This window comes from Punica granatum, chromosome 1 (assembly GCF_007655135.1).
Source record: "Punica granatum isolate Tunisia-2019 chromosome 1, ASM765513v2, whole genome shotgun sequence".
NCBI lineage: Eukaryota > Viridiplantae > Streptophyta > Magnoliopsida > Myrtales > Lythraceae > Punica > Punica granatum.
In genome coordinates this window covers 51,281,181-51,304,361 of record NC_045127.1, presented here as the reverse complement: position 1 = coordinate 51,304,361, position 23,181 = coordinate 51,281,181, and the positions used below count along the sequence as shown (strand labels likewise).

Here is a 23,181-nt window from a genome sequence, read left to right as displayed (position 1 = left end):
ACTGATATACGCAAGCAGTATCTCGAGCAAGAATGGATAACGTGACATGAATTGATGCTTTGAGCGACGGAATAGAATCGCCCAGTAATCTTACATTCTCATCCTGAAAGTAATTTAGTTGAAGTCGCTGCTTCCTTTATAGCTTGATAGCTAGATATTACATTAGGGGAGGAGAAGAAAATGTTACATTTCAGCAGCAAAACAAAGGAAAATTACAATTTACAGTCCCTCCAGCGATCAGCAGCCTCGGGGGTCGATGCTTCGGCACAAAGCCCTTTGCATCTTGTTTATTCAGTCGTCAGTTCCCAATTCGGGACTAGCAGTTCTCAGAAGAACAAGCAGTGGCCCCCTGTGGCATTATTTTGATGGCATACTATTAGAAGTTTTGAGTCTTGACCCTTCCTCCTCCTTCCAACTGGCCCCACGAAGCTAAATCTTCCAAATTGATCTCGTGTACCAGCACTGCCTATTGTGGGCGGGGATCTCAATCGCAAGTTGCTCCACAAACCCAGGAGGCAGGCTTCTAAATTTCCGAGGCCGAAGCATGAAGAGAATGAAACCATCTACTGGCGCTGGCGGCAAATTTGGCAAACGGTGACGGAGTTATTGTTTGCAAAGGTGCAATGTCGGCAGGACCAGTGTCCAGAGTCGTTAATGCTGCTGCTTCTACCGATGGATCTAAGTGCTGCAAATGTGACCTTGCTTCTCTCTCCTCTGCTGCTGCTGCCTTTGCCTCTTAAGCTCCTTGAGCTTCCTGACCTGCTGCAGGCAGACCGAGAGCTCACGTCCGACAGTCCATTCTCGAGGGCCCTCACCAGATTCTCAAAGTAATTTCGGGTAACACTGCTCCCACAAAGCTATTTATGTTAGTTTAAGTAAATTCCTAAAAACGGCAATGCACTCCGCCTATCATCAATCTCTGGCAACTTGACAAAAACCAGCATGCTCTTTTTTTGCACAGGACCCTTCTAGGGAGAAAAATGTGATTGCATTATGCATCATTCGTGACATTTTCACCTGGTCAATCCCGCAAGTTTGGTGCGGAACTCATTAAATTCTTTCGACAGGGCTGTTGCAGTGAGGTAACGCTGCAGCTCCTTCTCTGCACATTGGTGGAGGCGTTCTAACCCCGACTCTGCCTCACCTGTACACCTACCGCTCCAATTAAAAGAATGAAAGCAATAGACATGCACAGAATTTCTGGTTTGAGAAGACTACTACAGACACCTTGCAAGTACTCGAAGAATAGTCTCTTGGCATGTTCTTGCTCTGGTATATAGAATCCATAAGCATATGTCCATTTCAGAACACGCCTACATTCAGCTATCTGTAGAGAGCGAGCCATGAGGATACTAAAAAGCAGTTAATTCTGACAGCATACCAAAACTGCAACTTACCTGTTGCCAAGCATCTATTATGAATTTCAGTTGGGACTCAGGTTGGCACTGTATGTCACTTAGCTTCTCCAGCTTACAGAAGAGAACAAAACCAGAAAATTATGTGAGTTGAAGGGATCAAACCAGTCTCAAGCAACACAAAGCACACACAGATCTAATGCCAAGTCAGGCCCTAAAGTGTTCGACGCGAACAGGTTTTAACTAAGGGATTTTCCACAAGTGATACTAATAACCCATTTATTCAATCATACTTGGCAATGATTAGTCTATTCACATCACAATCATGGCACACATAATAATGCTGCCGGTATCATGCAAAAAACTTTAAAGTTCACCCGACCATCTAACTATTTTAATCTTTGAAGAAGGCTTTTTCTCTTCTGACAGCTATTAATGATAAATTAATGACCATCGACATCACAGAACAATGGTGAAATTTGATACTTATACTTACATGCACTGTTTGCATTTGCTGTAGATCTGCAAGTGCCTTCTGCCTAGACTGCATAATGGTTAGCAAAATTTAGACTGAATTAGCACAGTTTAACCATAGGAGACATTGAAATTTGCGCGTGCTGGCTTGTGCATCATGTGTGTTTGGACCAATTCATTGGAAGTAAAGAGAAGAGAATCATATGAGGATAAATTTGCAGATGATACTGACAGATTGATTAGTAGCCCATCGTTCATAATAATGTGTATATCTCTCAAGGGAGTTTTTGGCCGTCTCCCTCCGCTTCTCAGCCTCATTAAACTGCACCAAGTGATACAAGAGATAATCAGAAAGTTACTTTAACAATTACACATAAAAAAAGAAGGGAAAACTATACATTTGATCATATACCTTTGAATAATTTTCTATTTCGGTCCTTTTCCTTTTTCTTGATTCATTTTCATCCAATACCTTTAATTACTTTTCTATTTTTGTCATTTTATCATATTTTTTATTAGAGAAGATTTTATATTTGATCCTTAATCTTTTGAAGTTATTTTTTATCCTAATTCTTTTATTTTGTTCAATTTTTCTTAATACTAGATGTTTTGTTTCTTATACTTCAACCCTTCAAATTCTCATAAATTGCCCTCACAGCATTTTTAAATTTAAAATGATTATTATTTTAATTTCAAAAATAAAACAAAATATACCAAAATAATCAAATAAAAATCATGAACATACTCGAGAGAATAAGCATGGCCGAGAGTTTAGGTCGCACCCAATCTTCGCAGGGACAATGACAGTTTGCGTTGAAAGAATCGGTACTCAAATTTGCGAGTAAAAAAATGACAAAATACAGGAAAAAATAAAGACAATTGTAGATCAATAGTCACTAACCACACCTATGAGGTTGGTAGTAACACACTATGCAAGGACATGATAAATCTTGATGCACTGAATGATGTTGTAAAGTGTAATTGTGGAAGGAGGTATAGGCCTAAGGTGACCTCCCCTAGGGTGGTGCCCGACTTCGTCCCCTATCGGCTACCGCCACCTCTCCCCCTCTCAATTTACCGTCCTCCCTCTCAAAGTATATTTCTATTGATTTTTTATTTTTGGATTTAAAATAATAAATTTTTATAAATTTCAAAATGTCGCATAAAATTTTTATGGGAATTTGAGGGGTAGAAGTATAAGAAACAAAACGTTTAATATTAAGAAAAAATTGAACAAAAAAAAGAACTAGTATAAAAAAATTACTTTAAAAAGTTGAGGACCAAAGTTAAAATAGTCTCTAATAAAAAAAATGATAAATGGACGAAAATAGAAAAGTAATCAAAGGTATTGGATGAAAACGAATCAAAAAAAAGGAAAAGGACTGAAACATAAAAGTATTCGAAGGTATAGGATCCAAACGATAAAAAAAAAATTTAAGGACAAAAATAGAAAAGCATCCAAATCTAGAATACCAAATGTATAATTATCCCAAAAAAAAACTGCCAGAGATATTGGAAGATTGATAATATGCAATAATAAAGAAGAACTACAATAGCATACCACTCCGTCTTGCTTTGCAGTCTCATATCGATTACATGCATAGAATCCACCAGTTCTCTCACCATGAACTGACCATGGACCAAGGCAGAGCCTGCAATCAGCACACAATCTCAACAACTGAGAAAGAAACGGAAAACTAGAATGTGATTTTCCTCTTTTCTTATATTTCCTTTTTTGTCAAAATGAGGTGCACAACCAGAGACGTGCGCCAAATATTTAAAAGAAATATTTAATAAAATAGAGACAAGTTTTTCACTAAAATTCTAGCAAACAACTTCAGAGTGTTATGTGAGCATGTCACTCCATCAATTTAGAGAACCAACAAAGGAATTTATCATGATATTTTGTTATCTTATGGAAGGAGGATCAACCAAAGGGTGTGTAATAGCAATTACGAGGTCAGCCACGCTGATGCTAGTCAAGGAAAAGCACTTACTTACCAGCAAAACTCATATTTACATGGCGGAGTGCATGTGATATGCATACATCCTTGATTTTTCTCAATTGGCCGCTTGCATTTGGGACAAGGCTTGGAATTTGCCAATATCCTACAATTGATCAATGGTAACATCTCATATTGAAATTTGCAAATCAGGCAAAGGTGAAAAGGTAAAAGGAACAAGTGAGAACCATTTTTCCACATGCATGATCCCTCGCATCATGTTCTTCTATCAGTATCTTTTTCCATTCATTTAAATTCCTGACCTAGCTCTCTCCAATCAATTAGAATCAGTAGCATGAAATAATTATTTGCAGTCTGTTACCAGTTCATATTTTCAGATTCAGCACTATTCTTCAAAGTCCACCTGGCCACAGTATCACAGTCCACTGGACGGTGAGCTTCTTCAGTACACTGCAAGATAACTTCAACTGATTACTGCTTAGCAGAAGAGCTTTTCATATAATCTGTTAATTGGTTATAAGTCAAAGAAGAAGAAGCACGGTAAATGGGCCAGGTGAAAATTATATATAATCATGGTGGAAACTCACATTCCAGCAAAAGCTGTGTGAGCAGCGGCAGATGACATCGTAATATCCAGAGCCTACAATAAATTCTATAGCATAATCGCAGCCAGGTGCAGGACACCATTTTGTCTGTAAACCAAAATCGCCACATGCAGGTTCAACAAAACAAAACAAAAAGAAGGGACGACAGTCAGATGTTTTACATCGTTTGGTAAAATAAAACGAGGTATCAGCCAAATATCGTGGAATTACCTTCTTGTTATCTTCAATATAGGATCTAATAAAATATCGATTGTATTTCTTCTTGTCTTCATCAGAAGCCAATTTATCAATCATATCTTGACCAACAGCAGCTGTGCACGAAGGATCAGGACATCGCAACATCAAGCATCCAGGACCATCAATAATGGCTGTGCTCATAAAACCTGGTCAGGGACATAAAACAAATTAATGACATGAGAGAAGTAAAGCCCTGATAAAATCACGAGCCTAAACCGATAGGATTGGAGAAAACCTGCCCAGCATGCTTGACAAAAGAGATGGCCACAGGCTGCTCCATATATTCTATCACAGGGATAGGATTCAAAACAAATTCCGCAAGTAATCTGTTTGAAGGAAAAAGGATATATCAGCAATCTACTGACACAAGCCAGGTCATTTAAGCATAATAAGACTAGCTGCCACTACCCCAAGAGCTTCACAGAGCAGTGGACCTTTTAAGATCTTGATCCTAACAGACAAGCACATTACAAAGGGATGCGGTATCAATAAACAGTATAACTGATGGATGGATGTCTTACTTCATTATCATTTGGAAATTCCACGAGCAGTTCCTCTAACAAGCCAACAGCCCCACGCACTTTTTCCTCATTTGCGAACCATTCATCATGCACTTTGCTCACATTCCTGGAAATCCAAATTCCACGAGGATTACCTCGAGAAGAATACTATGCAGCTTCAGAACCTTATCTAGAAACAATGTCCAGTGCTAATTCTGTTTCATGGACAATTCTAAAACAAGCCTTGCTCGTGCTCTCTCTAAATTCAGCACAGTTAACCCAGAAATATGGAAAAAGCTGATGCAAGTTGAAATATACAAGCAAAGGTATCACAGAGTGGAAGCATCTTATCCCTTACCAATTATAGTGCCGAAGCAAGATACCAGCTGAAACCTTCGAAATGGACAGCACATTAGAGACCCTTATAATATCATCTTCTTGACGTTGCAGGATATCTTCTTCGCCCAAAACGGAATAATTTTGCTAAATAAGATAAGAGACATGAAAAAAGAGAAGGACTGTGAGAATGGAAAATGTGAAGGGCATATTTGATCGAAAATCGCTGCTTTTGTGTGAGGCATGGTGGTCAACCAATTGAAGCTTTCTCAGGAGGGATCTATATTAACGCAACAGCAGGAGTGTAGTAAAGAGATGTACTTCATGAGGAAAGGATGAAAACCATTCAAAACAGATGGAGAAAAGGGTACTCTAATCTTACTGGAGAAAAATGGCACCGGGCTAATACACGGAGAACTATGACGTGGTTCCAGTCCAATGGAACAAACCGGTCACGTTCCTTAGAATATGTGGCCCCATCCCAATACTTGTCCTAGGTTTTTTCGCTCCACCAAGTCATACATGATCCACTGCCACCAAATAATTTTCGAAGCCATCTCTAACATGCGGTTCTTTCCCAAAGGAACTTCATTTACTACATGGGACCTTCTTCCCATTAAGAACGGTTCAAATCAATATATACAGCAGGGAAGGTAGCTGGAAATGTGGGACAGTGTTCGACAATGACCACGGAAACATAAATGCCGTCTCCATCAAAACAGAAATACGAAGATGCCTTTGTCCCCGACATGGCAACAGCTCCAACGATAGCCTGTCGGGATATGCATACAGTGCATTGTGATCGAGCACATGAAAATTGATTATCAACAGTATCATATGCATCAGCTCAATCAGCCCAAAGCCGTTCTCAGACGACATAACAGGAACGGAAAGGGAGGAAATGACGAATTAAAATCTCAAGCGATCGGGTGAAGGGAGAGAAAGGAGAAGGACCTGGTGGCGGGCGTCATCGGAGACGTCGGAGTCAGGTTCGCCGGCCAGGTCAAGGTGGTCGCTGTCGGAGTCGCCACCGCTGTAGAAGTCAGCTTCATCCTCCTCCTCCTCCTCCTCGTCGTGATCCATCGACCTCGTCGGAAGGAAGTACCTTCTTCCTGTTTTCTTGGACTCCGGTGGTTGGCCGGAGAACGTAGGAGAGATGGAGTGCTGCTTGAGGATGAGGTAGAGGACACGGCGAAAATGAATGCATAAACTTAAAAATAAAAAATAAATTAATTGGTTTTTTTTATAATTATTAATTATTAAACAAATAATAATAATTAATGATAATTCAATTATAATATATATAAAAGTCGGCAAACCATACCGGAACCGAATTTTGCAGGAATAAAATTTTCCCTAACCGAAACCAATCCCGTAACCATATCATAATCATAAATACATTTTGAAAAATAACCATTTTTTCTGTTCGGTTAACGGAACCATCCCGAATTAAGAAAATTAACATTAAAGTTTGAATTTATAAAGTTTAATCGTTTTACAATAGTGCAATCAACACTAAATAAAGTGTAAAAAAAAAGAGCACATTTATGTATAATAATCAAATTTTTACGAAGTTCTAATTACCCAAAAATATCAAAATTCCCATCATAACTCAACACCTCTCAACCTTCTACACAATGACTAAATGATTTTTGAGATTTCTTTGCCAACTTTTTTTAAAGGAAAAAAAAAGAAAGTGGAAATATTTAAACTCAAATCTATAAATAAATATAACAAAATATACAATTTATATAATTTTACATATATTCGGGACGGAACTGTTAACCGCGATTTTTGAAATTAGAAACCATAATCGTACCGAAACCAAATGATTTGAGAATTTACTATCAATTTTTTTCCCGAAACCGAATAATTTGATTATTTTTCGGTTCATGACATACGTGACGTTTCGATTATTGATTATTTGTGCACAGTCCTAACGGAGATATGATTGTGCAATGTAAGCCAAATCACAAGCTCTCAGCTTCACATTAATTGACTTTTGAATTTCGACGAAACGAATTCTTACAACATTTCATTTGAGTTATGTTCAACTATTTCGTATATTTATCTGTATCCTTTGTATGTAATAATATTTCTTGATAATTGAAAAGATTTCTCGATATATATGTGATTTGTCTAAGTTTAATGTGTTAAATATCACATAAATTGGGGACAAGAAAGTTCATTTTATAGATCACCTTTTACACATCACTGTAGTTTTCTCTGTATTATAGCCCCTATGTAATATAGTCTGCTCTTCGTATGTATCTGCTTCTATATATTATATATTTATTATTTTTAATAAAATAAATAAATTATTTTATTTGCATAAGACATTGTATGTATTTACGTGTTCCGGTCATTATTTTCTAATTTTTTTACTCTCATTCATAATATTTTTATTACGTACATTCGAGGAAATATATAGCTTTAGCGTCATTGTTCTATTTGTATCATTCCTATACCGCAATATGTGATAATTATCTAATTTTTTCATATAAAAATTGACAAACAGTTATTGCGTAATGCCCGAGTATCAACTAGTCTATATATCTATATCTATATAAAATACTAAAAGCTAGAACAAAGCATCGAGAAGCGCCACATAGGATGAAGGAGAGTTCTATTTGCGTGACTTTTCGTATAACCGCCAATAGTAACTTGACAAATAAATCAATAATGTGCCACCCCACCTTTTGAAGCCGAACGTGCATTGGAAGATGAAAAGATGAACTTATAATCAATCTATCAAATTGCAGCATTAAATCTTCCACGGATGTAGAATGGTCTTCACGTTTCGCTCGGGATTCATCTTAGAAGATGGCCACTTGCTTCTAGTAATATTTTACTTGAGACATTGTTCACTTTTTTCAGTATGAACTCTCGTATCCGGAAGTTAACTAGACTCTGATTAATCCAATTGAGCCGGATCGGCCCATTAAGAGGTATAGCTCTCATAGCATAAATTTGTTGCATTCACAGGGATTCGAACCCGAGACCTTGCTTAAGCGGAATATACGTTGAATCGCTTGAACTAACCCACTTTGGTGAGACACTATTCACTTGCTTCTCATGAATTTGAATCACTTTTTTTTCTTAATTTTGTCATACTGAAAGTGGGATTCTTCCATATCGGGATCTCACTAGAATTTTAAATCAAGAGTGAGAGAGAAATTTTTTGCGATTATGGGAAGAATTCTGTCCTTAGTCCTCTTCTTGACTATAGAGGTATTAGTAATTTTTGTTCACTGAATCGACTATCCTACAAGATTGTACTATTAAAAAGAAGGCTTCTATTATTTTTACAAAGAGTTGGTCACAAATCTTAGTAATGGATGAAATAATCTTACCAATTATTTTTTTCATGAAAAACCAAAAATTGTCACCATGCATTATACAATATGTCTGTAATTTGCCTCACATGCGGTTCTGCATCTAATTATGACACTTAAATATTATATAAATGTTCCTAATAAATATTAAAATTTTCAATTCGCAAATAAATCTTAATTTTTTCAAAAAAAGTTAAAATTTTTATATGTTAATTTTCCTACACACTTAGCTTTCTCCATAAATTACATAACGTTTTATATATTAATTTTCTTAGACACCAGCGCAAAACTTTGGAAATGTACTTAGTGATTAAAAATATTTTAAAACGTACATTCGCAAAATTAAGGCAATCAACTAGTTTATGTTACTTTAGATCATATAAATTTTTTTAGGTGCCCAAGGATCTTGGTGACGTTTTTATATGATGTAGTGATTCAAAATTTAGTGGAAGCATCTTGTACATCATGATAAAGTTTGAGGTGGCGACTGAATCGAGACTAACACATCGTGATTTCATTGAATAAGAATCACACATAAGTTTTTATGGTGCAAAGGAGTGAAGTTGACCATTAATATAGTTAGGTAGTCAAATTTATAGGTGTTACTTACTATACCATCGATTAATATAACGTGTCGAATTACTTCATACGCTTGCGACATTAGAAGTGAACACTTTCACCCGTAGTAACGTGCAGGAATTCTTTTGGAGCTACGAAATAAACGGATTCATCGAGCCGAACATAAGACCCAGAAGCCCAAAATGATCTTTTGGGCCAAAACTCGCTGTGAGGCCCGAGTACAGGATAGTCATGGATGATGAAATGGCCCGTGAAAGGAGATGAAAAGCACTGGGATCGGATCCAAATCCAATCTTGAGATGAACGTAGACGAAGGTCCAATGACTTTCTTGTGGGCTTTATAGAGGCCAATAAATACATAGCTCAGTACTTTCTTTGAATGTTTAAACAAATTAAACGCGCGTAATCGAGAATTAGTTTGGAGCTGAGTACATATTGTGATCTCATTTAAAAAAAGAAGGTACAAACAAATTGCATGATCTCTTGAGTCTATATAGATAAATATACCTGGTACGGACCAGTAGATGTAGACAGACTATTATTCGCGGGGGTAGAGAGAGAGAGAGAGAGAGAGAGAGAGGAGCAGATTCTATGGCGTAGACAAAAAAAATTCTTACCTAAAAATGAATATTTTTCTTTTTCGAGCTTTTCGAAAAGCATAAAGCAATACACATGGACAAAATATCTTTTGGCTTTTTCTGGTATAGAAAAACGATCTTTTAAGAAATGAAAAGCCGATGTAATATCGTCGTGTGGTTGAAAGGGTAACTTGTTTGATGAAGTCTTAAACTCAAGTTACCCCATAAACAATGTAAAAGAATACATCATCATATATTAATTGGACCACATGTACGACCTCTAATCAAGTTTACCTATTTTGTAAGCTTGTATAATGTTCACGTGGATCATGAGAATAATTGGTCGAATTAAATCCGAACACCCTTTGTTATAAGAAAATATATTTTCTTCGGTTACAAGGAAGGTCAACGGGTTTAGTGTAATAAAATATAAATTCTAATAACTAGTAAAAATGTATGGATAATCCCATAATAAGTATCAAACCTAAAATCTCTTGATACCACGCCGCACCTTCTTTTGATATTATATATATATATATATATATATATATATATCATTGATATCATGAGAACTTTTAGACATAATTTTGGGCAAAAATAATACAAGTTAGTGGGACATAATTTACTGATTTCTCGTCTCAAATTAAGATGATTAACAATTTTTTAGAATATATATGTCATATCTATACTAATTATATTACCGATCCTACTTTTTCCTCTTCTTTCTCCATCTCTTTCATCTCCTTTCCTCTTTCTATTACCCGCCAAAATCCGAATCATTCACCTGCCTTTTTTCTCTTTCACATCTAACCATTTCTCTTTTTTAATAATTATTTTCATTTATTTGTATCATAATTAAAGAATATCTCTTTTAATCACTATAAAAATCTGCACATGTTACATCATACATATTAGAGACTTTAAAAGGACAAAAAATTACAAACAGATCGTGTATCGCACAAGTAATATTTTGTATTATCATAAAGGAAGAAGGAAAATAGTTGGTGTAACTTTTCTTCTCTCGATAATACTCATAGTAAGATTAAAATTATAAATTTAAGATACTTAGATTGGATGGAAATTAAAGGAGATATTAGTCATTTTAGTGATTACTTTAACTAAAAACTATCACTACCTTCCCACTATTCTCACTCGTTCGATTATTATATATATATATATATATATATATATATAGTGAAGTTGATCCAAACCCAATTGGAAAATTAATTTCCGCCCTTTCCTGGTTGTTAATGGAGGTCTATAAATCTTGAAATAACTAGAATGTATATATATATATATATATATATATATATATTTGGATACTTGCCCTTTATTAAACTAAACTAAACCAAACAATGCAAAGTCTTGGGGATGTATTCCTGAATACATCCTCAAATAAAAGCAAGTGCAATGCCCTGTGGGGCCAGAACTAAAGAGAATGTTGACCAATGGAACATACAGCGACAACTTCGCCATTCAGCACAGCAACGATTGTCCTCTCTATAAGTGAGTCAGACAAGAACTTGCCAATGTCAATCCAAAAATAGTACAGAAAGCTACATTATCACCGCGCTACTATCTCATTTCTGATAAGAAAATCTTTTATATTATTATGCAGCCGTGCATGCATGGGAATAACCAAAGCTGTGAGTTTCTACATTGGTGGATTCCCTTTAAGACTAGTGGCTTGGAATAGTAACATTTGTCAGGTTGGGATAAAAAGGACTCTCGGCAAGGACGATGAATCCCATAAATTCCCTTGCTGTGCTAGCTATTGCTATAATGATGATGTAGCTTGTACTATATGATATATAGAAATTGACCCCCAAAGAATCCCAAAGACTCTCCGATGTTGTTGTGGGTGAGAGAGGTCGAATTGATCATCAAATTTTATCATATCGAATAATAGCTGGCCACTGAATTATTGGGAGTTGATGAGTCGGTTTTTATGCCACTATGTCGAGTCTTTATTTCGTTTACGCATCTACGCATTTTCTTTCCACATATAGAGAATATTCATGTTTCATAAATATTTTTTCGTTAGATAAAACTTATCATTATGCGAGAATAAAAACTAATACACGTAAGCATTGAGATATTTTTAAACCCGTAACACCCCGATGATATATCTTTCAATTATGGGGCTGAAGCCAGAGAGAATTATCAGAGAAAACCTTAGAGATGCACGCTTGGGCTAGGGCAACCGGGCCTATTACAAATCTCTAGAAGAGCAAACAGATTACCTTAAGATCCGATGGACATATGACCAAGGTGTATCCACTCATATCATAAGTGCTAGAGCTTGATATCCGAGCCAGTTCGTATAGACAACAATCTCGTTCTCTGCATATCTACAACAAACGATAACAATCCAATTTCATCGATTGACGAAGAACATCATAACGTTGTGATGACGTAGAATAAATGCCCAAATACTTTCTAAAGTTTAGGGAGCTATTGTCAATAAAATGTACTTGGAAGGGGACAGATTTTGACTTGCCCGGGCACCGTTGGCACCCATAGCTAAGGCTTGGTTTGGTTTTATTTTTTACTCAATTTTATTATACAATAATTATTTTTTTCTAATTTCATAATAAAGTCTTTCATATATTTTTTTAATCATTTTTCTAATCGATTTTTTAATAATAAATTCCTCATATGCTTTCAAATCTATATACATATCAAATTTTTAATAATTAATATTTCATCTACTTTCACATCTATATATACGTATATATATTATCACGCATCAATATATTTATCAATACTTACAATCAAGACATAAAATTAAATTAAGTTGAATAATTATTCAACTCGAAAACTAAACACAATCTAACCTTTCTTTCTTCTCAAATCTTTTTCTTTGTGGAGAGAGGGGGTGGAGGGAGGGGACGTGAGGCTGACATGACATGGGCCGGTGTGTGAGACCAGAAGAGAGAAAGGCATTATGCTTTGTTTTTTTTTCTTTTTTAAAAGACGTTTTGTTGGGAGGGGGAAAATGATTTAATTCCCTTTTCTAAGCTTATCCTTTCCATTTTGGGAATACTCCCACAGCAAACTGAAAAGTTATTAGGGTTTGAACATCCAATCCTATCTGTCCCCTCTCTCTCTTGACTGATCCCTTTAATTTCCTTAAAGAAAGTAAAGTAAAAATCGAAAATGTCTCCCACCACATAAGCCCAACCCATGTCAATCGTAGGATTCTCATTAAGCAAGTTGCTGGCCGCCCCGTGTGTTCAACCCATGTTAGTTCAATGGGGAGCTAGCGGGACAGGATTGGAACATTGATGTCGTCCATACATATCGAGAGGGTAATTCGTTTACGGATTGGCTGACAAAGAGTGCTTTTCATTGACCCTTAGGACCTCACTCACTACAGAAAAAATGTTTTATAGATGGAATTTTGAGACATAATGAGTTTGTTTTTAAAAAAATTGAGACGTAAAATTTCGTTTATCACCTAATAAATGGAAAGAAAGATGAAAATTTCCGTCTCATTATTTGATACGGATTAGGAGATGAAAAATACTGTCTGTTAATATGAAGATGACACTTTCCGTCTTAGATTCCATCTCTACTATGGAGTCGAAATTGGTTATCTCAATTTTGAGATGAAAATTTTAAATTGAGACAGAAAATTCCATCTATCATCAAAGAGACGAAAAATAAGATTAAGAGACGGAAATTTGTCTCTTAATAATGAGATGTAAATATTTGTCTCAAATTCTCATTTCTATCCACATAAGACGAAAGTTTATGTCTCAAATTTCCATCTCTATGGATTCGGATACTACTTATAAGTTCGAATCTTCATTTATCTTTTTTTTTTTCGATTTTTCATCCCAAATCTTCTTCCTTTCCTTCTATAAAACTCGAAAGTTTTCTAGGGTTTTACACATAAAATTAAAACCAACTTGTAAAATTTCTAAGCTAAAAAAAACCCTAACACAATCAACCGAATCCCAAATTTTTCTTCAATACTCTCCTTTCATTGCCATTTCTTAATTTAAAGATTTGTTATTGGCTTTGATCAATTTGGGTCTTTCTCTTTGGAGTTTGAAAGTAAATTTTCGAGCATCTTCTGTTAGATCTCAGAATCAACAACGAACATTTTCTTTCGTTGAACGAGAAGACTCAACAAACGAGAGGAATGCGAATTATATATACTAAATTGGGAGCAGAGCATAAAATAGAGGCAGCACTGAAATGAAGAATCCAACTTTACTACTTAGCCTTCCTGTTGGATTCTTGTTCGTCTTCTTCTTCTACTGCTTGTGTGTTCTTTGATTTTCTTTATTTTTCCTTCGTTTGAGATAAATCAGATTGTAGTGAAAGATGAAGTATACTTTTAACCAGTTGAATTTTTTGCCGATTTCATTGCATCCCTCTATTGCTCTTTCTTTTTTGGATAATACATAAATTGCTGACCTGTCATTTATATTGCATCCACAAGGATTCAACTCAACATACTTAACGGAATAAATAACGAAAGGTATATGATGAAAATAGAAAAAAATTATAAAAAAAAGATGAAAATAGAAAAGTTGACAAAGGTATAGGCTGAAATATAATTGTTCCTATAAAATATAAGAAAAGTCTATCTACAAATTTCAAAAATTATTAAAATAAAATTAATATATTGATTGTACATTAAAAGTGTTGTAGATAAAATAATAAATAAATTACAAACAAGAGATAAATATTATTCGGAAAAAATGTACAAACTACAATAAGTGAAAGTGTAAAATCAGTCGAAGACATTTAACAAATAAGCAATAGAAATTTAAATATTAGTAAAATTTGTAGTTGTATAACAAATAAATGAAATGTTAAAATGTGTTAATAAATGAGAGTAGTTTAGGTGGTAATACGCATGCGCTCCATGGTGAAGACCTTAGTTCAAATCTCCGCGAGTGCAAAGCCAATTATAATTAGTGAGACATGGTGCATTTCACCCTGATAAGGGCATATTATACTGATATTTTATTGTGCAATTCATGTTAAATTATTATTAATTTTATAAAAATTATAAGAAGTTGGTGATTAATTATGTATAGTTTGATATTGTAGGTCTTTGAGGATTTCGATGGAATTACGAACAATATTGAGGAGTTTTGCGCAATTTGGAGGAAGCTAAATCATCTAGGCTAGCAGCTTTTGCCAGATTTAAGAGCCATCCTATATCTTTCGGAAATCTTTCTTCGTTTTGGATATAAATACTCCTTATTTCGGAAACTTTTTTTTCCCTATCTTTTACCATTCTTTTAACCTAGAGAGTCCTGGGAGAGAGTCCTGTTCTGGAGTCGTCACCTTGATCAATTGATTTGAAGCAAAACATTGTGGAAGAGACTAATCCTTGAAGGAATTGTTAGGTTTTTGTTTTAGGATTCAATGTTGATTTATTGAATTGTTGATTTCTGAACTATTAATTGTTTTATGCAATTCAATATCTTGAGTTTACTGCTGAATATGAATTTTATTCCAATGACTCCTTTGAATTATAATTGTGTTTTCAATTCCATGATGTTCTAAGCTTCTCTTGTGGGAATATGATGAAACCCTAGGTAGTTAATATGATGATTGTAGCCATGTTACAGGATTAATAGATGTATGGATGATTCATGATTGCAATTCCTATAATTTCAATTATAATTCTTAATTGGTTATAATTGTTAATAACACTATTGATACGGGAGTTGATATAGGGTTTGTTAGGAATTCTTGATTATACTAATTAGTTAAATGCGAAAGCTGCGTTGATTAGAGATTATCTTGGGATTAATGCAATGTTTCTAGTTTGTTATTCGCTAAGACATTAGAGATAATTAATTTAAGGCGTCAGGCAATTATAGCACTGGAAGGTGTATGATTGTAATTTAGAGTCCACTATTAATAATAGATGCGGGAGCTGATTAATTAATTAGAGGTTTAAAACTTTAATTTTAAAGGCTTGATAAACTCACTTCAATGACCGCATAGCTAATAATCTATATAACATGATGGCAATCTGATTAGTGAAACTAGTGTGGATTCTGTTTTTCCCACTTTCCATTGATATATTTTCATACAATTCTCTTTCTGCTCTTTGTGACGATTTAGGTTGGTTAGTAGTTAATTAGTTAATTCTCTCAATTTGATTGCCTAGATAATAATATAATCTAATATAGGTTTAGTACTTAATTAATCCTTGTGGGATCGACACTCTATTCATCACTATATTACTCGATCTGACCCAGTGCACTTACTGGTAGAATTCACGCTTATCTTTATATATATTCGCAACGGATCAAGTTTTTGGCGTCGTTTCCGAGGAATAACTTAATATCAGATCACCTTTAGTTCTATTGTTAATTTGCACTAGTTGAGAAGATATAATAGAAGAAGGGAAGAATTGCAGGCAGTTGAGATGGCAGACGATGACATCAACCACCGGATATAGGGTGCTACCAGAGCACTTAGAGACTATGCAGTACCTACTGTTATGGGTTCTGCGATCAGAAGGTCCACTATTCCGATTAATACCTTTGAACTGAAGCCGTCACTCATCCAGATGGTTCAATCAAATCAGTTTGGAGGATATCCCAATGAGAGTTCTGATAAGTATATTGCAGGATTCCTCCAATACTGTAACACGGTAAAGTTGAATAATGTCATTGATGATGTTATTAGATTACAACTTTTTCCTTTCTCACTTCGGGATAAAGTGAGAGCCCGGTTCAATTCATTGCCACAAGAGTCCATCACCACCTGGGCCGACCTCTCATCTAAGTTTCTCAGGAGATTTTTCCCACCAGCTAGGACTGCAAGATTGAGGAATCACCAAGTTCAGTGGTGAATCACTTTATGAGGCGTGGGAGAGATTCAACGAGGCAATCAGAAAGTGCCCACATCACGAATTTCCAGATAATCTCCTAATTGAGATTTTCTATCTTAGTCTGGATGAGACATTGAGGTCTCTAGTAGATGCTGTAGCTGGAGGCGCACTGATGGGTAAGAATTATGATGGAGTAAGTGCTTTGATAGAAGAGATGGCCTCTAGTGCACATAATTGGCAGAACGAGAGAAGCAAATCAAGAGTGGTATCAGTCAATGACATGGACAATATTTCTAATTTGACAGTCTAGATTTCAGCTCTCACTACCCAGGTAAGTAAACTCACCTCAGCCCATTCTTTCAATACTAATCAGGTTGCTTTTTGTGAGTTGTGTTCAGGACCACATTCGACTCTTGAATGCATGTTTGGAAATCCCTCAGCTTCATTCAATGGAGAGCAAGTGAACTTTGTCAACAACTTCCAACGGGTTAATCAAGGACCTTATTTGTACACTTACGATCCATGGTGGCGTAATCATCCTAATTTCTCATGGAGGAATGAGAATAATGCACTTAAATTGCCACCTGGATTCCAGAAGCAAGGCCCTGCTTAGAATGCTCCACCTTAGCAAAATCAGTCTAGAATGGAAGAGCTCATGTTGAGCTATATGCAAAAGACTGACACCATGCTACAGAATCAACCAGCTACTATTCTAAACCTAAAGGGTCAGATTAGTCAGATTTCTCAATAGTTGAGTAATAGACCATCAGGGTCTTTACCCAACAACAGTGAGGAGAACCGCAAGGGTGTCAATTCTATAATGCTAAAGAGTGGCAAGGAATTGGACACAGTCAACAGAAAAGCTCAAACCCAAGAGGAGAGTTCGGAGAAAGACAAAGGTAAGCAAAAGGTGGAGGAACCAAGGCAGAAGTCACCATAGGTGAAACCGTATGTTCTTCTTGTCCCTTTTCCAAGAAGATTGAAGCAACAACAGCTGCACGCCTAATTTGCTAAATTCCTGGATGTCTTTAAAAAGCTGCAAATCAACATTCCATTTGCAGAAACACTCTAGCAGATGCCTTCATATGCTGGATTCATGAATGATCTGCTCACTAAAAAGAAGAAGATTAATGGGAGTGAGCATGTGATGCTTACAAGGGAGTGTTCTATGATTCTCCAGAAGGACTTGCCTAACTTACCACGCAAACAAAGAGATCATGGGAGTTTCATTGTCCCTTGCACTATAGGGAATTTTCATTTTAAGAAAGTTCTTATCGATTCAGGTGCAAGTATAAATTTAATTCATCTGTCTACTTTCAGGAAACTTGGACTTGGAGAATGTAAGGAAAATCATGTTACCTTGCAACTTGCTGACAGGAGTATCAAATATCCAAATGGCATTGTCGAGAATGTCCTGGTGAAGGTAGACAAATTCATATTTCCAATCGACTTCATAGTCTTGAGATGGAGGAGGACAGAGAGTTGCCCATGATCCTTGGCAGACCGTTCCTTAAGACAGGTAAATCATTAATAGATGTGGAACAAGGTAAACTCACTTTAAGAGTTATGGATGAACAAATAACTTTTAATGTTTATGATGCCATAAAGAAATTTGATAATTGCAAATCATGTTACACCGTTGATATTATTGATGAGCTTATCTCTAAGTCTATGGAGGAGAAAGCATGTGTGGATACAATGGAATCAGTCCTTAGGGATCTGGATTATTGGAGTGATGATGATGAGCCTGAAGAAGAATATGTGGAGAAGGTCATTTATGATACTTTGCCAATAATTATCTTTTCTTCCTTGACAGGTGATCTAGAGCAATAGCTCTTAAACGTGCTGAGAGAGCACAAGGACGAAATAGGATGGACCATTGCAGATATCAAAGGGATCAGCCCTCTGATTTGCACTCACAGGATACGGTTGAAAGCTGAGTGCAAACCACAGAGACAACTTAACCCAACTCTCAAAAAGATAGTGAAGAAAGAAGTTCTTAAACTGCTGGATGCAGGTATTATCTATCCTATCTCAAATAGTAAATGGATTAGTCATGTTCAAGTAGTGCCTAAAAATAGTGGTATGACTGTGGTTAAGAATGAGGTCAATGAATTAATTCTAACTCGTACTGTGATTGGGTGGAGAGTTTGTATAGATTACAGGAAACTGAATGATGCTACCCATAAGGACCATTTCCCCTTCTCTTTCATTGATCATATACTAGAAAAACCTACAAGGCATGATTATTATTGTTTTCTAGATGGTTATTCTAGTTATAATCAGATTCATATAGCACCCGAGGACCAGGAGAAAACCACATTTACTTGTCCCTATGGCACTTTTGCCTTTAGAAGAATGCCATTCGATCTTTCTAATGCACCTGCCACTTTCCAGAGGTGCATGACGTCTATATTTTCTAACATGTTAGAGAATTTTATTGAAATATTTATGGATGACTTCTCTATTTTTGGGAAGTCATTTGAATCGTGTCTGACAAATTTAGGTTGTGTGCTTAAAAGATGTAAGGAGACTAATCTGCTTTTGAACTGGGAGAAATACCATTTTATGGAAAGAGAGGGAATAGTCTTAGGTAACAAGGTGCCAGAGAAAGGGATTGAAGTTGATCGAGCAAAAGTGGAGATAATAGAGAAGTTGCCATCACCCACTTCAACAAAAGAAGTCAGGAGCTTCTTAGGACATGTTGGCTTCTACAGGAGATTTATCAGAGACTTTTCTAAAATTTCTAGACCTCTTTGTAATTTACTTGAAAAAGATTATGCTTTTGTTTTTTTTATGATAGTTGTTTGCAGGCATTCAATTTATTGAAGGAGAAGCTCACTTCTACATCAATGATCGTTGCACCTAATTGGGAGCTTCCGTTTGAGCTGATGTGTGATGCTAGCGACTATGTTGTAGGAGCAGTACTTGGGCAAAGGAGAGGTAAGGTATTTCATGTAATATGCTATGCTAGTAGAACTTTGAATGAGGCCCAGAGGAACTATGCCACAACTGAAAAAGAGCTTTTAGCAGGCATATTTGCATTTGACAAGTTCCGGCCTTATTTGATAGGTTCTAAGATCATAGTATACACAGACCATACTGCCCTAAAATATTTGTTTGCTAAAGCCGATGCTAAACCTAGGCTAATTCGCTGGATTCTATTGCTGCAAGAATTTGACTTGGAAATTATAGATAAAAAGGGAACTGAAAATGTAGTGGCTGATCATTTATCCCGTTTGGAATCTAATTGTTTAGATCCACCCATTAAAGAAAAGTTCCCTGATGAACAGTTGCATGCAGTAAAAATCCAAGGATTACCCTGGTATGCTGATATAGTGAACTACATGGTTAGCAAAATCACACCATATGGTTTGTCATCTTAACAGAATTTTTTTTTTTGCATGATGTGAAATATTATTTTTGGGACAAACCATATCTATTTAAATGTTGTGCTGACCAAGTAATTAGGCGCTCTGTGCCTGAAACTGAACAGCTTAGTATAATACAACATTGTCATTCTAAGGAAGTAGGAGGCCACTTCGGTGTGGAAAGAACTGCAGGTAAGATCTTATTTTGTGGATTTTATTGGCCTAAAGTATTTCATGATTGCATGAATAACGTTATGTCTTGTGCTCAATGCCAAGGGACTGGCAATATTTCTAGGAAGCATGAATTACCACAAAACAACATTCTTGTAATTGAGCTTTTGATATGTGTGAATAGACTTTATGAGTCATTTTCCCTATTCTTTTTCAAATAAATATATTATTGTGGCTGTCGATTATATTTCAAAATGGGTAGAAGCAATTGCTCTACAAACTAATGACACCAGAGCTGTAATCAGATTTTTAAAAAAGAACTTCTTTTCAAGATTTGGGGTACCTAGAGCCATTATAAGTGATGGGGGATCGCAATTTTGAAATCAACAGTTTGAAAATTTATTATCAAAATATGGAGTTACTCATAAAATTGCCACCCCTTATCATCCACAGACTTGTGGACATATTGATGTGTCCAATAGGGAAATAAAGCATATCTTGGAGAAAACAGTCAATGCATCTAGGAAAGATTGGTCTTTAAAACTTGATGATGCATTGTGGTCTTACATGACATCTTTCAAAACCCCTATAGGAATGTCCCCATACAAGATTGTCTATGGTAAATCATGTCACCTACCAGTAGAGCTTGAGCACAAAGCATATTGGGCAATAAAATACCTTAACTTTGATTTACAAGCTATAGGTGAAAAGATGTTGCTTCAGTTGAATCAGATGGCTGAGATGAGAGAGGAAGCATATGAAAATGCTAAGATATACAAGGAGCGAGCCAAGCGATGGCATGATAGGAACATCCTAAAGCGAGAGTTTTTGCTTGGTCAGAAAGTCCTATTATACAACTCTCGCCTGAAGTTGTTCCTAGGTAAGTTAAAATCTCGATGGTCTGGACCATTTGTTATTTCTAATGTTTTTCCCTATGGTGCAATTGAGCTAAATTCAAAAGACGATCGCACTTTTAAAGTAAACGGTCATCTTCTCAAGCATTACTTTGAAGGGGAAAACATTGATGGTGATGCCACTTCGGTGGATCTAACAAATCTGGTTGAAGAACTGGAAAAGTTGAACTAGTGACTATAAACAAAGCGCTTCGTGAGAGGCAACCCATGTTTAACGCTGTTGTAAAACATTTTTATTTTGTTTTACAGACTCTCTAATATTAGTGTATTTTAGATTTTCGATTTATGGTACATATTACAGTTGAGGAGTAGGGAATGAGGAAGCACATGATGCTCACTACAGTCCTAGGACAAAAAGGGTGGATAAAAACTGCTGACTCTCTCTATTGCTATACTGATTGGAACTTCAATTACTTCAGCTTAATTTTTCGAAACCGGGAAAGTACTAGTATTTCCTTTTCTCTTATGTTCTTTATTTTGATTTTCGTTATACTAGAGCTTCATTAGGAACAGTGAGAACACTGTTTAATCTAAGTGTGGGGAAGGGAGATACTAAACAGATGGAGTATAAAATTGAGTATAATGTTGATGTCTGAATTCTATAATTTAATTTGTTACTCATGACATCTGATGCCTGTCTTTGTTGATAAGTTGTTATACTTTCTTATCACCTTGAACTATAATTGTCCTTAAGTTATCTGGCAATTGTTAGGCCAATTTTTTTTATTGAAATCTAGAGATTGTACAAAGAATATTGTTGATAGCATTTGTTTAGGAATTGTTTGAAAACTTGACTCACTTAGGCACCCTACTCACTACTGTTGTGATTTTTGTACTTAGTTAAAATTAATTAGTCAAATTTTTAGAAATCAAATTTACCTAGTTTTTAGCCCTAGTGTTTGTAGTTTAAGAGTTGGTCAAGTCCTTAAGTGAAAAATAAACAGGTCTACTTCTAGGCTAAGTTAGTTCGTATATCATCTTTTTAATTGTTCTAATAGCACTTTAACATTTAGTGAAAGAGGTAGAAGAAGTCTGAAAAGTGTTAGTGAGCATTTAAAAAAAACAAGCAAGCATAACCTTTACTCCAATGACTCAAGAATTGAGTTATGAGTATCATAACTTGAATGTTAGAGTGAGGAAGAGTTCGTAGGGGTCCCTTTAAAATCCGGTCACTTGGGTGATGAGCTCGGGATATGCCAACTTAAGGACGGAAATAAAAAGGATACCATATGAATTACGACTTGTAATAAAAAGGAAGAAAACCTAGGGATGAAGCAGATACCATATGCTTTCACTTCCTTGTTGGCTTGCTTAGAGGGATAATTAGAGGGATCATATGCCTGCTAACAACTATGAAATTTAAATGTGTATTTTTCCTTCTAGAACTGAATATCTACTTTTGAAATAGAAATCTTAGGCTACACTTGGATTAAAATTTGTTTTCTCTAGATTAGCTGGATAATTTCAACTGTAGTACTATGATCACATGTTTCCAGTTTGGTTTGAGCAGTGGACACCACAAAATAGCAAGTCATAAATTGTGAAATATCATATGCTTGAATCAGTGAATATGAAGCGAATTTGTACTCTCTATGATAGATTTCTTTCCTTGGTCTTATTTATTTCTTGAGGACAAGCAAAAGTTCAAGTGTGGGGAAGTTGATAAGGGCATATTATACTAATATTTTATTGTGTAATTCATGTTAAATTATTATTAATTTTATAGAAATTATAAGAAGTTAGTGATTAATTAAGTGTAGTTTGATATTGTAGGTCTTTGAGGACTTAGATGGAATTACGAGCAATATTGAGGAGTTTTGCGCAATTTGGAGGAAGCGAAATTATCTAAGCTGGCAGCTTTCGTCAGATTTGAGAGCCAACCTATATCTTTCGGAAATCTTTCTTTGTTTTGGATATAAATACTCCTTATTTTGAAAGCCTTTTTTTT

At 35.6% G+C, this 23,181-nt stretch overlaps 1 protein-coding gene across 1 annotated transcript; it reads right to left on the bottom strand.

The window, feature by feature from the left end:
- Positions 1 to 22: 22 nt before the first annotated feature.
- Positions 23 to 6,674, bottom strand: LOC116201060 (probable E3 ubiquitin-protein ligase ARI8). The gene is made up of 15 exons (XM_031532139.1): positions 6,426 to 6,674; positions 5,494 to 5,618; positions 5,157 to 5,262; positions 4,871 to 4,961; positions 4,609 to 4,781; positions 4,381 to 4,485; positions 4,155 to 4,243; positions 3,831 to 3,938; positions 3,391 to 3,481; positions 2,062 to 2,151; positions 1,852 to 1,899; positions 1,398 to 1,469; positions 1,228 to 1,327; positions 1,018 to 1,144; positions 23 to 843 (listed from the first exon to the last, which is right to left on the bottom strand). Exons 1-15 carry the CDS (start codon positions 6,552 to 6,554, stop codon positions 564 to 566), a joined length of 1,734 nt encoding a protein of 577 aa, XP_031387999.1. The 5' UTR covers positions 6,555 to 6,674; the 3' UTR covers positions 23 to 563.
- Positions 6,675 to 23,181: the final 16,507 nt, after the last annotated feature.